At 38.3% G+C, this 23,799-nt stretch overlaps 1 protein-coding gene across 2 annotated transcripts; it reads right to left on the bottom strand.

Annotated features, from left to right (window-relative positions):
• Window positions 1-42: 42 nt before the first annotated feature.
• Window positions 43-21,858, bottom strand: LOC127155777 (NACHT, LRR and PYD domains-containing protein 12). Of its 2 annotated transcripts, XM_051098243.1 has the most exons (13): window positions 21,685-21,858; window positions 21,142-21,218; window positions 17,444-17,557; window positions 16,617-16,724; window positions 14,658-16,451; window positions 11,688-11,861; window positions 9,779-9,949; window positions 9,044-9,217; window positions 8,605-8,772; window positions 7,430-7,603; window positions 3,022-3,195; window positions 1,528-1,709; window positions 43-422 (listed from the first exon to the last, which is right to left on the bottom strand). In XM_051098243.1, coding segments are annotated over exons 2-13 (3,282 nt in total). In that variant the 5' UTR covers window positions 21,189-21,218; window positions 21,685-21,858; the 3' UTR covers window positions 43-420. The 2 variants fall into 2 exon arrangements, with proteins under 2 accessions (XP_050954200.1, XP_050954201.1); XM_051098244.1 differs by lacking the exon at window positions 21,142-21,218.
• Between the last annotated feature and the right edge of the window lie 1,941 nt (window positions 21,859-23,799).

Here is a 23,799-nt window from a genome sequence, read left to right as displayed (position 1 = left end):
TATATACACTGTCTGTATCTTGTTGATTAAAATGTTGTAATTTTATAATTTCATGTCACTTTCCATGTATATTTAATCTTACACCATCATCACTGTGATCAAGCAGCACAATATATCAATACCAAACTCAGTTTCAGCACTTGGGACCAGTTTTCATAAGTCATCAGCTCAATAGATCAGTCTTGCATTTATCAGTTAGTTCAAGTGCTCTGTTAGATTACTGTGGAAATCTGTTGACATTTGTGATTCAAAAGAACAGAACTACAAAAAAACACAAACTAGAAAATAATGTGTAATCACACACATGACAGTGTTATCACTGTGGCACTTCTGTGTTTTCAGTCTCTGTTGATTGCGTGACTGTGACGTCTCTATAGCGGCTCCTTATTCTCCATCAGCTGATCCTGAGGAAACTGAGAGTCCTACAGTAAAACACACAGACAGCCACATATGGAGACAAGACATTACTGCTGTTACATGAAATGAGGTGATCAATTACAGAAAAAAAAGTAAATTGGTATGTGAAAATTATGACTAGAGATTTGAAAGGTGACAAGAACATCAGAGCTATGGTGAACAACATTTGGCTGTGACAGCTGGAAATCCTGATTGAGGTCATTGTGAAAGGATCATTGTGTCAGGACCACTTCCCACTTACTGTTTAAGAAACAAGTTTTTCCATTATGTTCTGGAGCAGTCTAGACTGACCCTGCTGGGGTGCATGACATTGTCACCTAATCGAGCAGATGACCTGTCAGGCAACATCTGGATACTGTAAGTTTGCAGATTTTATTTTGGATTTATTGGTTAATAAAGATATTAAAGGTACAGATGTTTGACCTCAAAAGTGATGATAGCACAGATCATGACATCATTTCATGCACACTATGCGTAACTGAAATGATTAAAACAGATTTAAATGTAATGTCTGATCTGTTTCAACTGCTCTGTGTACCTAAAAACACACATAAACTCCAAGTGACTAGCAATATGGGCAGTAACTTCTCTAGTACCCTAGATACTGTTGCCCCATCAAAAGGTCATTCTCATGTTTTCTGTTAAACATTCTAACTCTTACAAGATCTCAGCTTGGAAAATATACGTTAATTTGACTACAAACACCAAAGGCCAGAAACATAAAGCAATGTTCCAGAAAACAGGTCCGGAACCATAGCGCTGGCTTCCTTTGAAATATGTCAGAGAGGATGCAGACATGTGACAGAAATGCTGCCTGTTCATGCACGAGAGCATGTCAGGGAAGGCATGCAGAGTGGTAAAATAATAATTACTCATTGATTGCTAATTTTAATCAATACATTATAATGAAAAACTATAACTTCAATAAGTTAAGAGTATACCCACTTCTCCAGGCACCACTACACCACTGGTTAAAAGAGTTGTTGCCAAACATACAACATGCCAGAAGCATATTAATCACTGCAATATTGATTCAATCATAAAAAGAACCGGTAGTTTCTTAAAGTACATATAATATGTTATATGTACTTTATATAAAAATATACTTACAAAATAAATGCAGTTTCTCTAGTTTATAATGTGGATCATTCTTTAGATTGGAGAGAAGTTTCATGTCTGAATCGTCTAGGTTGTTCCTACTCAGATCCAATTCTTTCAGGTGTGAGGGGTTTGATTTCAGAGCTGAAGCTAGAGCAGCACAACCTTTACCTGTGATTTCACAATCACTCAACCTGTAGAGAACAATGCACTGTGTAAACGGTGTGTAAAATGACCAGTTTGTTGAACTGCAATACTGTGTGATGTGATTTCAATCGTATGAATTCATACGAGTGAGGTTGGATGAATTAGCCACCTTGTCAAAAATGTACGAAATGTCACATGATCAGGTTGGCACTATGCACTTTTTGTTTCCATTAACATTAAAATAACTTTAAAAAAAACTGGATTTTAAACAAACAGAAAATATTGGCTGGGTGATATGACATACTATTTGAACTTAATGTTAAAACCTTTAAAACTTAACTTAATGTTTAAACCTTTTAAAGAAAAGGTTGAATCACAATAATTAAAGACATTTTATCTGATCCATGAACAAAACACGCATCTTATTATCTGAAGTGTTGAGATATTCAGAATGCACATTAGCTTGTTTTTCATCTAGGTAAGAATTACAACACAAAAATCCGGTCTAATTTTCAGATTGACTGAAAATGGCAGACAGGCTGAATAAAAATGTAAATCCGCTGTCTGACATGAGGTGGTGCTTATGGAGCAGCAGAAACAGAGCTGTTTCCTGGTAACCTCTGTGCTTAAAACCACTACTTTATTAGGTAATAAGTCTGGTTTATACTCACTGTGTCCACATGAATGCAAATGTGCTTGTGGCAAAAATTACATCATTACAGTGAGGGCAGTCTTGCAGTGCATGAGACCCCACTTTGCACAACAGTGTGTACAGAATTGAACGTACGAAAAAATTCTTCATAAAAATTATCTGAGCACTGCCTTCCGTTATGTTTTCACAAAAACCAAAACCTATGCTGCATGTTGCCCCTGCGTGAGACTGTTACTAACTTTGCTTAGTGCTAAGCAGTATTTACAGCAAGTTTTTCAAGTTGCAGTAAATAAATATTGTTTTAATAATAATTAAATTAAATGGAAATACTAATCCTTGAGACCGTAAGATCATGGTTTATAGTCAAAATGGTATCCGTTTCATCCCTAAGTGTATTTAGACTGAAATAAGTATCACTTGTAATTTGTTTAATTGCCAGCAGCATGTCTATGAATCGTACATAAAACTACTGGTTTTGCTTTTTCTGGTCAAACTTTATTTTTTTAAAGAAAATATTTGAATATAAATGATTATATTTTCTGCCATTTTTGTTATGTGGATGTAGTGTGATGGTTTGTTGGACTCCTTCTAGATGCCAAAAAATGTAGAGTTTAGCAAGCAGACTCCCTAATCATTGAGTTTGAAAGTTAAAAACTATTATATTACTAATAAAGAATATGTTAACTAAGAAAGAGAGATCATCTTACTCTAGTTTCTCCAGTTTACAGTGAGGATCCTCCAGTCCAGCACAGAGCAGTGTCAAACCAGAAACTCCTAGGTTATTCCCAGACAGATTTAGCTGTCTCAGATGTGAGGGGTTTGATTTCAGAGCTGAAGCCAGAGCAGCACAACTTTCATCTGTTACTCCACAATCACTTAACCTGTAGAGAACAATGATGCTGTGTAAACAGTGGGTAAAATGATCAGTTTATTAAAGCTTAATAATGTGTGATGTGCATCCACAAAGTATTCACAGTGCTTCAATATTTCCACATTTTCTCATGTTACAGCCTTATTCCAAAATAGATTAAATTCATTATTTTCCTCAAAACTGTACAAACAATACCCCATAATGACAACATGAAAGAAGTTTGTTTGAAATCTTTGCAAATTTATTAAAAATAAACGACAGGGGAAAAAATCACATGTGCATAAGTTTTCACAGCCTTTGCTTAATACTTTGTTGAAGCACCAATTACAGCCTCAAGTCTTTTTGAGTATGATGTTACAAGCATGGCACACCTATTTTTGGGCAGTTTCTCCCATTCTTTTTTGCAGGACCTCTCAAGCTCCATCAGGTTGGATGGGGAGAGTGGGTGCACAGCCATTTTCAGATCTGTCCAGAGATGTTCTATCGGTTTCAAGTCTTGGCTCCGGCTGAGCCACTCAAGGACATTTACAGAGCTTTCCTGTAGCCACTCCTTTGTTATTTTGGCTGTGTGCTTAGGGTTGTTGTCCTGTTGGAAGATGAACCATCACAGTCTAAGGTTCAGAGTGCTCTGGAGCAGGTTTTCATCAAGGATATCTCTGTACATCACTGCATTCATCCTTCCCTCAATCCTAACTAGCCTCCAAGTTCCTGCAGCTGAAAAGCATCCCCATAGCATGATGCTGCCACCATCATGTTTCACTGTAGGGATGGTATTGGCCAGGTGATGAGCAGTGCCTGGTTTCCTCCAGACCTTGCGCATGCCATTCAGGCCAAAGAGTTCAATCTTTGTTTCATCAGACCAGAATTTTTTTTTTCTCATGGTCTGAGAGTCCTTCAGGTGCCTTATGGCAAACTCTAGGTGGGCTGTCATGTGCCTTTTACTGAGGAGTGGCTTCCGTCTGGCCAGTCTACCATACAGGCCATACACCCTACCATACATGGTTGTTCTTCTGGAAGTTTCTCCTCTCTCCACAGAGAAATGCTGATGCTTTTTGGGTTCTTGGTCACCTCCCTGACTAAGGCCTTGATCGCTCAGTTTGGCCAGGTGGCAAGTTAGGCTTGTTGAGGCGAAAGTGACAGCCATTGTTGATTTCCCCACCCCAAACAACAAGCGAGAGCTTAGGCGATTCCTGGGGATGACTGGATACTATCGTGGGATTCGTAGGAACTTTTTGTAGGAACAGTAGTATCCCCACTGACCGACTTACTTAGTACGTGCAGAAAATTGTCCTGAAGTCCTGAATGTGAACAATACTCCTTTGTAATGCGCCTGTGTTGTCTGCTCCTAATTTCTCACTACATTTTAAGTTAAAAGTGGATGCCAGTGCTTGTGGAGCTGGAGCTGTGTTGCTACAGGATGATGTCTCTGGTGTTGAACACCCTGTAGGCTACTTCCCTAAGATGTTTTCAAAACCCCAAAGACAATATAGTACCACTGAAAAAGAAGCACTATCTTTGTTGTTGGCACTTCAGCATTTTGAAGTATATGTTTGTGGAAGCTGTAATCCCATTGTGGTGTATACAAATCTCAGTTCTTTAAGGTTTTGTGTGTGTGTGTGTGTGTGTGTGTGTGTGTGTGTGTCTAGGATGTCTAACGCAAACTAGCATTTGATGAGGTGGTCATTCAATTTCCAGGACTTCAATATAGAAATTCAATACAAAAAAATCTTTAAGAATGTTGTTCGAGATGCCCTGTCTCAGTTTTATGATTGTGACTCATAAGAAGTATTGCCTTGTGTACAAGCCTCAAGGGTTGTAATTTAGGGGTGGGGGTGTTATGTTCTAGGAGGTAATATGTTTTTATGTCTTGTGCATTGTAGGCCACAAGGTGGTAGTAGTGCTTGTTGTTTTTTCTCTTCTTCTGTCTGAGCAGGTACAGCCAGGTGAAAGTGTTCATCATATGCTGACTCTGTTGTCTGTTAATTGACTTATTGTTGTTGATGTATATTACTGCTGCTATTCCACTGTGACTCTTTATACTTATATAATACTTATATAAACGGTGCTCAGTTGATTTAGACACATTTACTGAATCTTTATCTTGACATTTATCTTTTTTTGTTCTCATTGGGCAATATTGTAAAAAAAAAAAAGAAGAAGAAGAAGTCAGAAGTCCTAGGTAGTGGGGGCCCTACTTTTTTTTTTTAGAATTACATGGATTTCTCATATTTATCAGTAGAGAGTGAGTTAGGGAACTCTTGTGCTGTTTATTTCATTTTTTCCCTTAGGTAATTTTAGAGTGATTCCCTTGTATTAGACATGAACATTTGAACATTTTGTTTGTTATTTTGGCCTCTTCCCACTCCTGACATTATTTCTTTTGTTATACCTATAAACCTTGTTGCACTTTTATAGCTAAAAAAACATTGATTTTATGTGTGTAGAGACCCTGGCCCGGCATGTACCCAAAGTTCCCAGTATGACCAAGCGTGGGAGACCCAGCCCTGTCTCTGCTTTACACAGTACATGCTTTGTGCATATACCTGGTTTGCTCTCAGAGCTTCAGAAGATCTGATCAGCTCTTTGTCTGGTTTTAAGGACAGCAGGAGGGAAAGGCTCCAAACAAACGATGGCCCACCTGATAGTGGATCCCATATTTCGGGCTTGCCAAGCCCAAGGCTCCCTTAGAGCTTTTCATCACAAGTTCTCAGTACTAACAGATTCTAAACACTAAACACTTCTAAACACAGAAACTAACACTTCAGAGCAGTTCCCCAAGTTTGGTGAACCCAGGACATCAATATCCCCAAAGCACTCTTTGGTGGTGAATTTCAGCAGAGGAACTCCCTACCAGGCCCATTTCTAGTGGTATGCCTCTTCTCAGATGAGCCCACATAATTGGGCTAGTTTTTGATATATACTGGTTCCCTAACGGTAAATCCATATGATTTTCCTCTGCTTGATTTCCCCTCATCTGGTGGAGCCCTCCACAGGGACTTTTCCCTATCAGGGGAGTCCTTATGACATATTTTCCACATGCAAACCACACCCTTTGGAAGCTCTACCACTGGAAAGAACCCTCTTTTAAAGGGGTCATCAGATGCTAAGTTCACTTTTACATGCTGTTTAAACATTAATGTGTGTTGGCAGTGTATGTACAAATCTACCCTATAATGATAAAAATCCATGTAGTGGTTTTTAATTAATCTGTAAAAATAATATCCCCTTTTTTAAATCGATCCATTCTCAGATGCCTGTCGTTGTAAGTCCGCCCTCTTTGTTTCAATGCCGAAGCAGTGATGTAAATTAGACAAGAATATCTGCGATTGAGGTATTGTGTTGTTGGATATAATAATGAACATAGTGGCTGTCATTTACTCCCCACATCTGAGCTGCTGAAGATGCAGTAGATTATGTTTGTTTGTGAAGGGAATGCGCCTCCCGATCTACATATATCTGTCTATGTTCGCACAAATCATTCGTGATCCAGGTTTACTTACAGCAGAAGTGAGTATAAGGGTTTTTTATGAATCTTTGAGATCGTCTTTACTAATACTGTGCTAGTAATAGTAAAGTTTAGCGGCTAAACGTGGCTAAATGCGGCTAAAGTAAACAGACTCACATCACAGAGAGAAAAGAGGGGCGGGGTGAGCAGAGCTCATTTGCATTTAAGCAGCCTCGACCAGAATGAGATGATTTTTGCAGATGATTTTGGCAAGGTAAAAAGGGTTTTGTTTTACACTGCCATTGAGAATTTTTAACCAAAGTATATTATAGACTTTTCATTAAGACCCTAAAGAATCATATCAACTTGTGGAAAATGGGCATCCAATGACCCCTTTAAAAGATAAACTGGACCCTTAAATATAAGGAAACTTGAGGGGTTTTTTTTTATCTTGATTATTGGAAGGTTGCGAGACAGTGAAACTGCATTTTTTATTTTGGCACACGAAAGCTTGCCAGCATCTGCACTGCCAGGTCTGGTGACATATTTTTAGGGACCCCTAGTGTTGTCATTCAACTAACACATAGGGAACAAGGGTTACATTAATAATCTGGACATTCTCCTGGTTAAACCATATTTTTAAAGAAAATAAGGTGTTAATAAAATGTATTCTATTTTCATTTGTGTCACATGGATGTATTGTGATGGTTTGTTTGGACTCTTTCTACTGACATGAGAAAAGGTAGAGTTTAACAAGCAGAGTTGGTGATCAAAATTTTAAAACGATCAAGGATTTTACCATAGTTTCTCTAGTTTACAGTGAGGATCTTCCAGTCCAGCACAGAGTGGTGTCAAACCAGGAACTCCTAGTTTATTCCCAGACAGATTCAGATCTCTCAGGTGTGAGTGGTTTGATCTCACACTTGAAGCCAGAGCAGCACAACCTTCATCTGTGAGACCACAATAACTCAACCTGTGAACACAAATCAGACCAACAGGATTAAAAAAAGAAACAGTGGTGTGTGGTGATCTTCTGAAATAAAATGCATTAGCTCAACGTGGAGTACGGCACTAGAAATGTCAAGGTCATGGGTTTGACTCCCAGGAAATAAAAAGTGTACCTGGAATGCAATGCAAGTTGCTTTTGATAATACTACTGAAAATATAAATAAATAAATGAAAACGTGCTTGAAATACATTTATTTCATGCTAAGTATACTAGAAATGCCCTGCAAAAAGTCTGGTAAATTGGAACTAATTTTGTTTAAATAAATTATAGTTTATAGTCAATTATAGTCATAGTGGTCGGCATTGCGCATGTGCTGCTCAGACGTGATGAATGCAGACGCGCAGTGGAGAAAAGTAAACAAAGCACCGGTCATGAATTAGAAGTTCAAAACGCGGATTTGTAAAAAAAAATTCAGAGGATTTCGATATAAACCAAGAGTTTTCCTTTGCTAAAGTAAGGAAACTTTGATTCCTTTGCTCCTGTAAACGTTGGTTTTCATGAGACTCACCGGATGCGCAGCGTAAACGCCCTATGTCATCCGCCCGGAGCTGCTTCCATGTACGACTTTTAGCACAAACTCAATTAAAGTGATTATTACATTTTAAATATAGATATTTTTCTTACAAAAATACATTGATTCGCTACAGGAGGCCTTTATTCACCCTGAGCCATGTAAGGCACTTTTTATTATGGATGGATGCACTTTATTGGACTTGTTTTGGACTGTTGAAGAGAAACACCCGCCTATGACTTCCTGAAGCTTGGAAGTGCCAGGATAATTTTTTAATAAAAACTCAGATTGCATTTGTCTGAAAGAGGGAAATAATATACACCAAGGATGCCTGGAGAGTGAGTACATAATGGGCTAATTTTCATTTTTGGTTGAACTATCCCTTTAATTTACATTAAAGGCCATGTTTTACTGAGGACAAACACAAGTGTGACTGTCAGAGATATGATCTTACTTCAGTATCTCCAGTTTACAGTGGTCCTTCAGTGCAGCAGAGAGATGATACACTGAATTTCCTAGTTCATTTACAGTCAGATCTAGTTGTTTCAGGTGTGAGGGGTTTGATTTCAGAGCTGAAGTCAAAGCAGCACAGCCTTCATCTGTGATTCCACAATCACTCAACCTGTACAGAACAAAGAACAAAGACACATTCGTCACTTTCTCAGATCAGAGCAGCTTAACAGTGAATCAGTTTTTAAAGAGACAGTACAAACTTAAAGCACATTTTTGATAGATCATTGGACTCTCAGCCCTGCAGTATCATGTTATTAAGGAGCAGCTTATGTGTTCAGTCATTTACAATCAGCTGAACTCACAGCAGCCCAAAAAAGGTTGAACACTTCAGATATACTTTATGTTGTGTTTCATTGTTTGAGAGTGATGTATGATCTTACGTGAGTATCTCCAGTTTACAATGAGGACTTGCCAGTACATCAGACAGCTGTGTAACTCCCGAATTTCCTAGTTCATTCCAAGAAAGATTCAGTTGTCTCAGGTGTGAGGGGTTTGATCTTAGAGCTGAAGCCAGAGCAGCACAACCTTCATGTGTGATTCCACAATCAATAAACCTGTAGAAAACAAATACACCCTTCACTCTCTCACTTCAGATCAGGGGTCTGTTCTTCGCATCTTGCTTAATACATCTGAGATTATGAGTGTTTACACTTTTAGGGGACATAAACCCACAAATGAATATACTAATAGTAGTTAATATCCATATGTGTTTATTTATTTATTTGTTTGTTTGATTGATTCTTTATCTTTATCTGGGCAAAAAATCCAAATTAGATGTACGTTGATTCTTTATCTTTTTAGCTGGGCAAAAAATCCAAATTAGATGTACGTTGTCTTGGGTCAGTAACAAACTGCACAGAACACCCTGTGCTGTCAAGGACAGATTTGCTGACACAGAGAATCTGACACAACGACAGGTTGTATAGGGTACAAAAAGAAAAGCCTAAAACTTTCCCTAAACCAAGAGAGGGAAATTGTTTTGAACTTACAAGCTATCAGACTGATGCTGCATGAATTCTGTCAGCTTCTGTAAGCTTATTTTAGTCTAATTTTAATCAAGTAATTCATTTTATTAAGGACAAAGACAAGTGTGACTATTAAAGAGATAAACTTACTTCAGTATCTCCAGTTTACATTGAGGACTCGCCAGAACATCAGAGAGCAGATTCACAGAATTTCCTACTTTATTCCTAGTCAGATCCAGTTGTTTCAGGTGTGAGGGGTTTGATCTCAGAGCTGAAGCCAGAGCAGCACAACCTTCATCTGTGATTCCACAATCCCTCAACCTGCAGAGAACACAAACACTCTTCACTCTCTCAGTACAGATCAGAATAACAGGTACAAGTCACAGTTTTACACAAACTAATATGTCTACATTTCCACTGGAGATTTAGCAAAGTCATTATATATATATCTTGGTCTGTGAGTTGAGTTCTCTGCCTTTAGAGCTTCTTCTGAAATCCATGTTTTTTGGTAGGTGCACATGCTGGCCATTTTTGTACACTTTTCTAAAATCCTTTATGGTAAGTGAGATGCAATGCTAGCCTCATTCCCTTGCATATGGATCTACACGCCTCCTCCATTCACTCTGTAACAGAATACTCAGCCTCACAAGGATCCAGCAGCTTTTCCTAGGAACACTGCCCAGGCAAGACCACTGCAAGAATTTTGTTAGCCCTTAAACAAGGCCCATGAATGCTGCAATACTCTATTCACAAATTTTTAGCCAGTCACAGCTTCTCTTCATGGGTCAAGTAAAGTCACACCTGATCTTCCTGCGTCAAGTCAAGTCACAGCTGATTTTCCTGAGTCAAGTCAAGCCACAGCTGATCTTCCTGTGTCACGTCATAACACAGCTGCTCTTCATGGGTCAAGTAAAGCTGATCTTCCTGAGTAAATCAAAGGCAGAGCTGATTTTCCTGAGTCAAGTCAAAACTAATCGTCCAGAGTCTCATCACATCACAGTTGATTGTCCAGAGTCTTGTCACGTCACAGCTGATTGTCCAGAGTCTCGTCATGTCTCGTCTGATCATTCAGAGTCCTGTCACTTCCTGTCTGTTGCACTGTTGTATATATATAAGTAAAAAGGTTTTAGCATTTGGAATAAGTCCAGATAAATGTCAGCCTAATAGTAATACTGTACTGAATGGCCAATTTTACATGTTTTTTTGTATTTTCAAAAGGTTCAAATGCTCACTGATGCTCCATGAGGATAAACGATGCATTAAGAGCTGGGGGGTATAAACTTTTGAACAGAATGAAGATGCGTACATTTTTCTTATTTTGACTAAATATCACTTTTTTTTCATTTAGTACTGCTCTGCAGAAGCTACAGAAGATATTTACATCCCTTACAACACTGATCTTCAAATTTCAAAAGTTTTCACCCCTCGGCTTTTAATGCATTGTGTTTCCTTCTAAAGCATCAGTAAGCATTTAAACCTATCTTTATAGTTGCATAGGAGTTCCTCAGTTGTCCTCAGTGTGAAAAGATGGATCTCAAAATCATAGTCATTATTGGAAAGGGTTAAAATTCACAAAAATGCTGAAAAAAGAAAAGAATTTGTGGGACCTTAAGGATTTTTCTGAAGAACAGCAGGCAGTTTAACTGTTCACGACAAACAAGGGACTCTATCACTAAACAAAACAAAACAAACAAACAAACAGAAAGTGAAATGGAGTCATTTTTATAAATTCAACTATAATTTTCTCTTGTGGACTATATGCAAACATCTTTTATGTGAAATATTTTATTCAGGTCAGTACTAAATAAAAAAATAACATCCATTTGTATGATCTGTCTTATTTTGGTGAAATAGTTAACATTTTGCAGATTCAGCAAGGTGTATGTAAACTTTTGACCTCAATTATATTTGTGCCCATTTACTACCCTGCAGAGTTTAGCTCCAAACCTAATTGAAAACACTTGAACAAGTTAATCCAGGTCTTCAGAGATATTCAGAGATGATTCAGTCTTATAGAATACAATAACATGAACATATTTGATGAAAGAGATTATTTTACCACAGTTTCTCCACTTTACACTCAGGATCCTCCAGTACAGCAGAGAGAAGCTTCACACCTGAATCTAGTAGTTTTTTATTAAACAGATTCAGCTGTCTCAGATGTGAGGGGTTTGATTTCAGGATTGAAGTCAGAGCAGCACAATCTTTATCTGTGACACCACAATCACTCAAACTGTAAAAAGATGAAAATCATACTTGTTAAACACACACACACACACACACACACACACATATATATATATATATATATATATATATATATATATGGACGTTTGACCTTTTTTGCATGTTCACTTTGTAAACACTGGGTCAGTACAGCAATTGTGCAACAATGTAGGGCGATTTTAAAGTTAGAGGAGAAAATTAGATGGGAGTTTTTCGACATACCCTAGCTGTATTTACCCGGATTACACAGAGTACACATATGCATGGCAGAGCTAGACAAGACAAGCATTTTTATTCCCACCGTAAACATTTTCCTCACTCAGCAGCAGTTGGGGGAACTCATTAATTCTACTGACCCATTGAAACAATCAGAATTATTTGACATTTACTTAGCTGTAGGAGAGTATATGCAAACTGTATTGTAACTTCATTAAACACACACTCGGTGCATAATGTATGTAATAACAAAATGTAATGTATGTATCATGCTTTCTGAACAGTGTCCATTAGGGTTTTTAGTCCAAAAATGTGCATATTTGGAGAAATATTCATATATTTACATGTTTACTTCATATTTCTTTAAACAGAACCATAATTTCTATTAATATTCCACTGATTTATATGATCTGATGAGCATTAATACTAAGTGGTTTAAAGTGAGCTTTAAGTAATCTCATAAATTGTCTGGTGTATCATGGTGCTAATAGTAGCTCTAATGCACCTGTTACCATGCTGCAATTATATTTCATGATGTATTCATGTAAGGTTGTAAGAAAATGTTTTGTTTTGTAAAAACAAACTCTTTATAATTGTAGATAAATGTATATTGGGATCAAAGTGATCTGGGTCAGGAGGTATTGGACTATAAGGAGTAGATGAAGAGGTGAAAAATGAAAAATTAGGGACTGAAATAACCTAAATCATGCTTTTTTAAGTTTGTATATATATTTAGTAAAAGTTTAAATAATATTACAGTCTTAAGTCCACTGTCTTGGTATTTATGATATAATGCAGCCCTATAGGGGAGATTCAGCTTGAAGGCCGGTAAATACGCACCCTCTTGAGGAAGACCCCATATCACACGTTATATCATTATCTAGCATCAGAGGTATGTATGGATAGATGGGCTTATTTGTATTTATGAATTAAGGCCAAGGAAAAACTAGGGTTGCCCGATCCAAGCTTTTTGAATGGATCGGATATTGGTGATGCGTGACCAATCCAAATTCTATATTGTTACCAGAGTTTGATTAAATGAATAACAAAAAATAATAGTCTACTGTAAAAACTATAATAACTCATATAAGAACACAATTATTTATTTTAAAACATTGCCTTAAAAATAAAATACATTTAAAATACGTTGCACTGCTTATGTGAGTGTGACAGGCGAGTTCAGAGGGAACCTTTTACATGCAAAGTCTACCTCAGCGCGGTAAACATGTCGGTAAATATTTTACTCTTGATACAGCAGCTAGTAGCACTGCAAATTGTATTTGCAAAGCCAAAGTAGTGAGTGGGCGACAGCCCAAACTAGGGACTCCCAAATTATACTAGTTGTTAACGAGGATGTCATTCCAACAGTTTCAAAAAAGCCATCTAAGCTAATCTATGTAGCCTAATCTTGGTGAGTAAAGGTTTTTCAAATTATAACTAAATATTAATTGAGTCTTAAATGCATAATGTAGACAGAGTATATAGGCTATTGGCATTATTCTTTTATTAAATTTCAGCTGCTATTCACCGTCGCGTTGAGGCCGGATTGTGGAGAGAAGTAGCGAAGCAAATCCCGCGGAGCCTTTATCTTGATTTAGTTATTGCCAAATACCCATCTTAATTTAGAACTTATCTTAATATAATTTGTTAAGAAAGACTCATTTTTAATGGTGCGTTGGCCTAGTGTATGCCTAGGCCTATTTAGAGTGCTGAGATGTAACGATGTTACAGAGGACTTATTTTAATTTTTTTGTTCCAACTTCCAGGCTAATATTATTATTATTTAAAAATATATTTTTACATTTATATAAGTTTAGTTTAATTCATTTTAAAGTTTTCTTCATTAACTCTTGTCATGCTAAAATAAGGGTTGGAAATGCTTTCCATATTGTGCAGATTTTCATTCGTTTTAAAATAATGTTAAGCCATCCGATGCGTTACGCGTTTGTGACTAGAAAGAATTGTTTTTCGTTTCGATTCGTTCTGAAAAAAAAAAGTTTTAAGTGATTGGGTGACAGATAACGACCTCTTAAAATTGTATTATATGATCAAATTTGGCCTTTGTATAAAATTATTTATTGTAGTTTGTAATTTGTAATTTCTATTTGTTATGTCTGACCAATATATGAAAAGCTGTTGAGTATTATTTATTCTGAAAAATAGATAATTATTTTGTTAACTTTCCTTTCCCTTTTATTGGTTATTGACCAATTATATGTAAGATAAAAAATATGGGATTTGTGATTAAATAAAGTATGTGACTAAATGCTTAATAAATGGAAATTCCCCCACTGATATCGGCCTGGTATCGGTATCAGCCGATACTCAGAATTTTTGGTATCGAATCGGATCGGTTTTGAAAAAATGGTATCGTTGCATCCCTAGGAAAAACAGTTTCAAATGTATCCATACATATAACAGTGCAGACATTTAACGGACACTGATTTTCTGCATGCAGTTACAAGCATTAATAGACCATTTGCAACAAATAGTCCCCTGCAGCAAATGTTTGTTTGTTTTTAAGAATTTTGAGCTTTTGATTTTCTTTTGTTTTAACGGTAAAGTGATTGTTCTCAGTGATACTTACTGAACTTTAATGACAGGCAGAAGTTGCTGAAGAACAGCCAGTTTTTCAGCTTTATTGTTTTCTCCAACAAATTCATTAAGATCAAACTCATCCAGCTTCTTTTCTGATGTCAACAACACAAAAACTACAGCTGACCACTGAGATGAAGAGAGCTTGACTTCACTTATTGTTCCAGATTTCAGATACTGTTGTATTTCCTCCACTAGTGAATGGTCACCCAATTCATTCAGACAGTGAAACAGACTAATGGATTTCTCTGGAGAGTTAATGGTCCTGATCTTTTCCTTGATGTACTCAACTGTTTTCTCATTGCTTTCAGATCTGCATCTTCTCAGTGTCATTAGTCCTTGTAGGAGAATCTGATGAGACTCCACTGACAGACCCAGAAGGAACCGCAGGAAAAGGTCAAGATGCCCATTTTTACTCTGTAGAGCCTCATCCACAGCTCTCTGATGTAACTCAGAAAATGAAACATGTCTAAATGTGAGTTGAAACCAGTCCTTAAATTTAGACAAAGCATTAGGTTCGGTGATTGGGTCAAATACATTCATGTTGTTGTTTATACAGGAGATGTGCACATATAGAGCCGCTAGATGTTCCTGAACACTCAGATGAACAAAACAGAAGACCTTCCCCTGATACAAGCCAAACTCCTCTCTGAAGATCTGAGTGCACAATCCTGAGTATACTGATGCTTCTGTCACACCAATGCCACAATCTCTCAAATCTTTCTCATAGAAAATCATATTGCCTTTCAGAAGCTGCTGAAATGCCACTTTCCCTAGTTTGAGGATCATGTCTTCATCTGTTACATTCTTCTCATAGTCCTTTTCATGCTTAATATTGGTCTGAAGGATCAGGAAGTGCGTGTACATTTGAGTGAGAGTCTTGGGAATCTCTCCACTCTCTGCTTCACTCAACATCTTCTCTAGAACAGTGGCTGAGATCCAGCAGAAGACTGGGATGTGGCACATGATGTAGAGGCTCCTTGATGACGTCAGGTGTGTGATGATTGTATTGGCCAGACTCTGATCACTGATTCTCTTCCTGAAGTATTCCTCCTTCTGTGGCTCATCGAAGCCTCGTACCTCCGTCACTCGGTGAACACACTTAGAGGGGACGAGATCAGCTGCTGCTGGTCTGGAGGTGATCCAGATGAGAGCAGAGGGAAGCAGATTTCCCACAATGAGGTTTGTCAGCAGCACATCCACTGACGCTGATTCATTTACATCATGCACCCTCACATGGCTCTGAAAGTTCAGAGACAGACGACACTCATCCAGACCGTCAAAGGTGAACAACACTTTATATTTGTCACTGGATATTTCCATTTCTTTTGTTTCAAGGAAAAAGACTTTAAGAAGATCTGAAAGACTGATGGTTTTGTCCTTCATAAAATTAAGCTCTCTAAAAGGAAGTGGAAATATAAGCTGGACGTCCTGATTCGCTTTCCCTTCAGCCCAGTCCAGGATGAACTTCTGCACAGAGACTGTTTTTCCAATGCCAGCGACTCCCTTTGTTAGCACGGTTTTGATAGGTGTGTTTTGTCCAGGTAAAAGTCTGAAGATGTCATTACATTTGATTGGTGTGTCCTCTGTTGCCACTCTCCTCGACTGTGTCTCAATCTGTCTCACCTCATGCTTATTACTGATCTCTCCACTCTCACTCTCTGTGATGTAGAGCTCTGTGTAAATCTCATTCAGGAGTGTTGGGTTTCCCTGCTTTGCTGTTCCCTCATACAAACACTGAAACTTCTTCATCAGATTTGATCTGAACTTGTTGAGGACGTCATGGCTGTAAAATGAATTCCACAATATTACATGAGTTAAATATAGAGAAAAATATATTCAGGAAAATGTCTTATTTGTTTTCTGTATCATGAGACAGAACATATAAGGCTTATGAAATGTGTCTATTATTAATGAGTTCTTTGTGATTATCTCAAACCCCACAATTTACCTTACACACGCATATTTGCTTTCATTAAAGTCCTGTAGTTGATTCATAGACTGGCCATTCTTCTTACAGATAGGTTTTGTTACAGCTGAACCGGGTTGTAGGATTGTCCTTAAACAACATGAAGAGAATAAGACAGTCTGATATTGGTGGATTTATTTCTTCTTCTCATTATCTTAATTCCACCAACATTTTTCCACAGTTAATGTGCTTTATAAATGCACTACTTGTCAAATCAACTGCTAAAGGTTAATAATAACAACAACTAAATTAAAATGTTCATCAAAACAAACCTTTTGTTAGCTTTATACATTGTAAATATTAAATCAAAATAATATATGATTGATTGCTTATAATTTAACATCATGCCAGCTGCCAAGCAGCAAAATAGAGAGAGAAAAAAAAATGTCAGAAGTTTTTTAAAATAAATCTGGTCTCACCTCAAAACCTTTTCTGAAAGTCTAGAGTGGCCTATTCTGCAGTAAGTAAGTAACTTAATTCCACCACGTTCCCAGTGAAATAATGTTTTCTACCATTTTCTACCAACAGCAGAATTGTTGTTTAATTGTATTAGATTCATCCCAGTCGGTAGGCCATTTTTGGAGAATATAATTCTCCAATAATGCATTTGAAGTGTAAAGATGGAATAGGGCCAGTAACTGTCTAGCAATCCTAAAGACCTTGATTAATTTGTTGAGGTGTGTTAGAGGTTAAGAATCCCTGATTTAAAATGTCCACAAAAACTGAGTGTTGAAAATAATATATAAAATGCATAAAATAAAAACATCATAATAGAAAAATACCAATCATGTCTTTTAGAAATGTTATACCTGAGATCAGTCTGTGTCTCTTCTCTCCTAAAGTCTATTATATATCCAAAAGACTCGTCACTTCTCATTGACACACAGCTGGGCTCTGGTTCTGATCTCCTCTGATAAACTGAACTATAACAGAGCAGATTAAATTATTTTTGGTGACATTCACTTTAATGTAAGATCTTCAAAATGTTTTTAATGAAAGACATTTGAGCAGGCTTTAGTCACTGTTTTCAATGAATTTCCTTTAAAAAAAACTCTAGCCTACCACATCCAGTTCTCAAAAGTCTTCTGAACAAATGTTCTAAGTGTTCCATGGCCTTATTTCAGTGATTTAAAAATGTTAGTTTTTCACTAACCACACATAAACTGTCACGTTTTGTGCGAGTAAGGGGCGAACGAAGACGAAGGTTAAAGATAAAGTCTTTATTATAATCCACAGGTAGGGTAGCATACACGCACAAATTGACGTTGGCGAGACCGAACGACAAACACTGAACTGAAACCAACTTGTAAAGACAAGTGATTACAATGAACTTAATCAAGACACAGGTGATACAAGATTAACTAATGATGATGAAACGAGGACAGGAGAAAAAGGTAGGGACACAGGAAGTCTGTACAGGAGGAGGTTTCCGTGGAGGACAGATACCTGGGAGGAGGACGAGCAACAGAGTCCAGGGTGGATCAGACGGAGGAAGGAACCATGGAGGAGACAGAAGGGACCCGGAGCAGGAGGAGCTAGGCAAGACCCAGGCTGCAGCCATGATGGTAACCCACAGAGGAGCCGACGGAGAGAAGAGCCATGGTGGAGGAAGGGCTGACGACTCCAGGGGGCTGACCGACGGAGGCAGAGAAGGTGGAGGTGGAGCCTGAGGCGGAGACAGAGAGCCGATGATCCTGGGTGACATCGAGGATCCAGAGGGCCAAGGCGGAGCCCAAGGCTCTGGCGACCGAGGCGGAGATCCGGAGGTCTGCAGCGGAGCCGGAGCGACAGAGGACTGAGGCAGAGCTGGAGGAAGGGAGGAGCCAGTGGGACGGAGCGCTGAGGTGCACCCAGAGGAGTGGAGTCCTGAGGCGATGGTGGGACGACGACTGGCCAAGGCGGAGCCGGAGGGATGAGGGAGCCGATGGGCGATGGTGGAGACGAGGGAGCTGGGAGCCGGGGTGGAGCTGCTGGGTCAGAGGACCGAAGTGGAGTCCAGGACTCAGAGGCTGGAGGCGTGAGACGAGATATCCTCCAGCCACAATGCCGATAGAGACTGGCAGACCCGCAGAGAGCCCACCGCACAGATGGTGGCCTGAGGGTGAGCAGAGGGGCTTTCAGGAGAAAGCGGTGGCAGGACTGAGGCAGCAGGGACGATAAATGGAGATATCAGAGGGAGGGTGGGTGGGAAATCCAGGCAGGTAGGTAATTCAGGGCCGACTGATAGTTCAGAGGATGGTGGAAGAGAGGGCATGACTTCATATAAATCCCCATAGAAATCGATTAAGTCTTGTTCCACATATAATGGTCCCAGATCCAGTCTCAGCTCACCCTCAGTGGCGGTGCAGTGGGTGGGGCTCTCCATAGCCCTCTCACGCTTCACTGTAACTCCCTCCATCGTATGCAATGTAGCTGGCTCTCGCACCTGGTCAGACAAGATGGGCTCTGGCTCCTGGGCGATCTGCAGCTCTGTCGCTCCACATGGAGATGGCTCTGGCTCTCCATCTGCGGTGGGCTCAGGCTCATGCTCATGCTCCATGAATCGGAGTGATGATTGGCTGGGCTCTGGGTCAAGAGTGGGGCTGGTGTAATTATCCACAAAGTCCACGGTCAACAAAGAGTTGCAGGACATCAGCACCCACTCAACATAGGCGGCGAGGCTTTCTCGAGAATCCTCCCCCGGACAATTGCGCTTATGTGGTGGTGTTCAGTCCAGCAAAATAGAAAGAGCAGAGGCAGTTGTCCAGGTAGTGTGTGTAGTTGGCCAGAAACACAAAGTTCGTGGTGTGGTCCTCGAGAGAGAGGTCCCCTGCTCCAGCAGGAGGACGAGGACGCCCAGGTCACCCATGATGACAAAAAAAAGGGACAAAAAACACAAACAAAAAACGCGGGCTTAACACGCTGCTTACTTTCTTTTATAGGGTCCGGTTTTCTGTTACGTTTTGTGCAAGTAAGGGGCGAATGAAGATGAAGGTTAAAGATAAAGTCTTTATTATAATCCACAGGTAGTTCCGAAACAGGTAAATCCACAGGCAGGGTAGCATACACGTACACATTGACGCTGACGAGACCAGACGACAAACACTGAACTGAAACTTATAAAGACAGGTGATTACAATGAACTCAATCAAGACACAGGTGATACAAGAGTAACTAATGATGATGAAACGAGGACAGGAAACAGGAACGACCAAATATGGGCACAGAAGGGAGAAACCAGCACAAACAGTTCAATGGGGGTGTGACATAAACGTTGTTTTTGTAATTTTTTTTTTTATTTTTTTGTAATTTCGTACATTAATGTTGCTTGCATATTATTGTAGCCAAGTTTGTGCTAATTACAATGTAATCAGACTTTAGCCCTTAATATGTTTTTAGGAAAAAGCACAAATGTCAGGGCATGTCAAAACTTCTCCAGGGTGCCAAAACACCCTCAGACCCCAGAGTGTTAAAGGGGTCATCGGATGCCCATTTTCCAAGTTGATATGATTCTTTAGGGTCTTAATGAAAAGTCTGTAATATACTTTGGTTAAAAATTCTCAATGGAAGTGTAAAACAACACCCTTTTTACCTTGCCAAAATGAGCTCTGCAAAAATCATCCTGTTCTGGTCGAGGTTGATTTAAATGTTAATGAGCTCTGCTCGCCCTACCCCTCTCTTCTTTCTGTGGAGTGATGAGCCTGTTTACTTTAGCCGCATTTAACCGCGTTTAGCCACTAAACTTGCTAACTAGCTAATGTTATTAGGAAAGGTGATCGCCAAAATTTATAAAAACACCCGTATACTCACTTCTGCTGTAAGTGAAGCTGGATCACGGATGATTTGCGTGAACATAGACAGATATACGTAGATCGGGAGGTGCATTCCCTTCACAAACAAATGTAATCCACTGCATCTTCAGCGGCTCAGATGTCAGGAGTAAATGACGACCACTATATTCATTATTACATCCAGCAACACAACATCTCAATTGCACAATCAGAGATATTCTTGTCTAACTTACATCCCTGCTCCGGCATTGAAATAATGGAGGTCGGACTGTTACAGCTGATTTAGGGTGGGTCTGAGGTAAGACGCTCATGTCAATAAACTAACGTGGGAGCGGCCTCTGTCAGTGTGATGCCACACTCCATTTGAAAAAGGAGATATTATTTTTACAGATTAATTAAAAACCACAGCATGGATTTTTATCGTTATAGGGTAGATTTGTACATACACTGCCAACACACATTAATGTTCAAACCAACCTTTAAAAGTGAACTTTGCATCCGATGACCCTTTTAAATGGGAAAATTCATTTTGGATTTGTGACTGATCTGAAATCAACATTTAACACTTTCTTATTAATTCCAAACAAAGTTTTTTAATATAATAATTATAATAATAATTTAATATAATAATAATAATAATAATAATAATAATACTTTAATATAATAATAATAATAATAATAATATAATACAATTTTTTATAATATAAAAGGTCAATTAATGCATTTGTTCAAAATACCCGCATCCTGGAGAAAAATCATCTCTGGATGTTTGTGAGTCACCCATGATGAAGCTATAGTCGGATCTCCATTGACTCTGGATCGGAATGACAAACACAAAACCAAATTTATTAAGCATCACTGAACACCTTTATAATTGATCTGACCAGATGACAGATAGATAATGACCACTGTAATCATTCAAATATCTTATTCTTTTGAAAAATCTTTACATAGAATACAGCACAACACACAAAACAAACCCTGTTCAGTTGATTTAGACACTGAAAAAAAATGTCAAACGCACATAAAATTATTAATGTGGAAGTCACCTTTACAGATTCACCTTCATCAAAATTTGTAGCCACTCATCTATCTTTTCCAAGTTACTAATACATTTCTTTTTAAGTTTTTATAAAAGCTTCTATTTTGATGAAAGGACTCAACTGTTTGTCTAAAAAAGCTAAACGCCAACTACTTTCCCTTACTTTCACTTTCTTTTATCTGGCACATCAGCCACACAAGACGGTGATTAAAATGGTGCTAGTCTCACGTAGCCATACCTTCAGATTGACGGCAGAATGTCTTGGAGCCTTGGCCACTTTAAATGGCTGGTGACTGCCCAGAACCGTTGAGAAACAGAGTTGCAACACTCCTATGGGCTCCCCATAGGAACTGAGGAATGTGGTTTGCAGAAGTAAAGCGTGTCATGAAGCAACCAATTGTTCCAAACAACCAGTAGTTCCAGCATTTAAAGGAGAAGTCCACTTCCAAAACAACCATTTACAGATAATGTACTCCCCCTTGTCATCCAAGATGTTTGTGTCTTTCTTTCTTCAGTCGTAAAGAAATTATATTTTTTAAGGAAAACATTTCAGGATTTTTCTTCATATAATGGACTGATATGGTGCCCCGAGTTTAAACTTCCAATATGCAGTTTAAATGTGGGTTCAAACAATCCCAAATGCGGTTATACATGATCCCAGCCAAGGAAGAAGGGTCTTATCAAGCGAAACAATTGGTTATTTTCATGAAAATAGTACAATTTATATACTTTTTAATGTCAAACGCTCATCTTGTCTTACTCTCCTTAAACTCTATGTATTCTATCTCAACACAGTTAGGGTATGTTGAAAAACTCAGACTGTATTTTCTCTGTATCGTCAGCAATGGATTACAGTTTGTAAGTAATCTACCCATCTTTGCCTATATACTGTAAATACGTAAAAGCAACCATAACCGGATGCTAGCTGTCATATTTTTAGGTTTTTAGTCTTTCTGCAATCTTTCTCTGCCTGTAGGAAGTTGAATGAGTGTCAGTGAAGAATGCCATTCAAGGAAGTTAATAAAGAGTTTCACTGAATGCAGTTCATTGCCTTGTGTTTTGTAAACACTATTTTAAACTTTTAAATAAATTCAGGGTTAAATTCAGAATTTGCTAACACTGAGATGTAATTAACCTTTGGAATTACTCCAAGATGGTGGCGCGGTCAGTACGCAGCGGCTACTCCTAAAGACGGTGTTTTTATGTCAGTTAGTCTTGTCTCCTCTTCCTCAAAACCAGAGGAAAAACCTCAGAAACTTTGAAGTACCTGTGTAGTCTGTGTATAGATTAAACTTAGATTATGTGTATAGTAAACTGTGTAAAGTACATGTATAGTAAGATTACTGCTTTCAGTAAGTTAGTTATGTATAGGTTTAAAAATTGTTTCTTACGTCTCTTGTTGTATGTTTATTTATGTAGCACTGTGGTCCTGCGAGACACAACATTTTGTTCCACTGTATGTCCACACATGTAGCAGAATGTCAAAAAGGCTTGACTTGACTTGACTTGAACATTAAAAAAAGTAACTTCTACAAACTGAGCGCTTGATAATGTCAAAATATACATTCAAATTCAAAACTTAAAAAATAAAAATAAATAAATGAGTAGGCTAAGCAATTATGACAGACAAAACACTTGAGAAACTAGAGTAGAGCTACTGTAAATACATTTAGGTAATATTTATTAAACAGCCATACAGGCATCTGGTGGTTAAACCGTGGCATTACATGTACATGTTTTTTTTTTTGGCCACCAAATGCCTCTAATTTGCCTCTGTGCACTGGAATTTAAAAAGTTTCCTCTATTTTCACCTTAAATACTACACTAATTGTAATATAAATAACATTATTTTTTAATATTATACTACTAGAGGCCATAATATTATATAGTAATATACAGTATCGCACAAAAGTGAGTACACCCCTCACGTTTTAGCAATCATTTTAGTATATCTTTTCAAGGAACAATACTACAGAAATGAAACTTGGATATATTTTAGAGTAGTCAATGTACAGCATGTATAGCAGTGTATATTTACTGTCCCCTGAAAATAACTCAACATACAGCCATTATTGTCAAAATAGCTGCCAACAAAAGTGAGTACACCCTCATGTTATTTAACCATGCTAAGTCACATCATTTTCAAATTTTAAAATTTGGTGCTTTGAGTACAACTCTCATACTGACCACTGGATGTTCAACAAGGCACCTCATGGTAAAGAACTCTCTGAAGATTTGTGAATTAGAATTGTTGCTCTCCACAAAGATGGCCTAGGCTATATGAGGTTCAGTAACCTGAAACTGAGTTACAGTACTGTGGCAAGGGTCATACAGAGGTTTTCCAAGACGGGTT

Source organism: Labeo rohita, chromosome 24, assembly GCF_022985175.1.
Source record: "Labeo rohita strain BAU-BD-2019 chromosome 24, IGBB_LRoh.1.0, whole genome shotgun sequence".
In the NCBI taxonomy this organism is placed as follows: domain Eukaryota; kingdom Metazoa; phylum Chordata; class Actinopteri; order Cypriniformes; family Cyprinidae; genus Labeo; species Labeo rohita.
Note: the sequence above shows the minus strand (reverse complement) of the source record. Positions and strands in the feature narration are given on the sequence as shown.

Excerpts from the sequence above, each read along its gene's own strand:
- LOC127155777 (XM_051098243.1), bottom strand. The coding sequence starts at position 21,188 with ATGGGTGACTCACAAACATCCAGAGATGATTTTTCTCCAGGATGCGG. Across the intron at positions 7,604-8,604 it reads TGTAAACTGGAGATACTGAA|GTTGAGTTATTGTGGTCTCA; the intron begins GTAAGATCATAT and ends TTGTGTTCACAG. Across the intron at positions 3,196-7,429 it reads TGTAAACTAGAGAAACTATG|GTTAAGTGATTGTGGAGTAA; the intron begins GTAAAATCCTTG and ends TGTTCTCTACAG.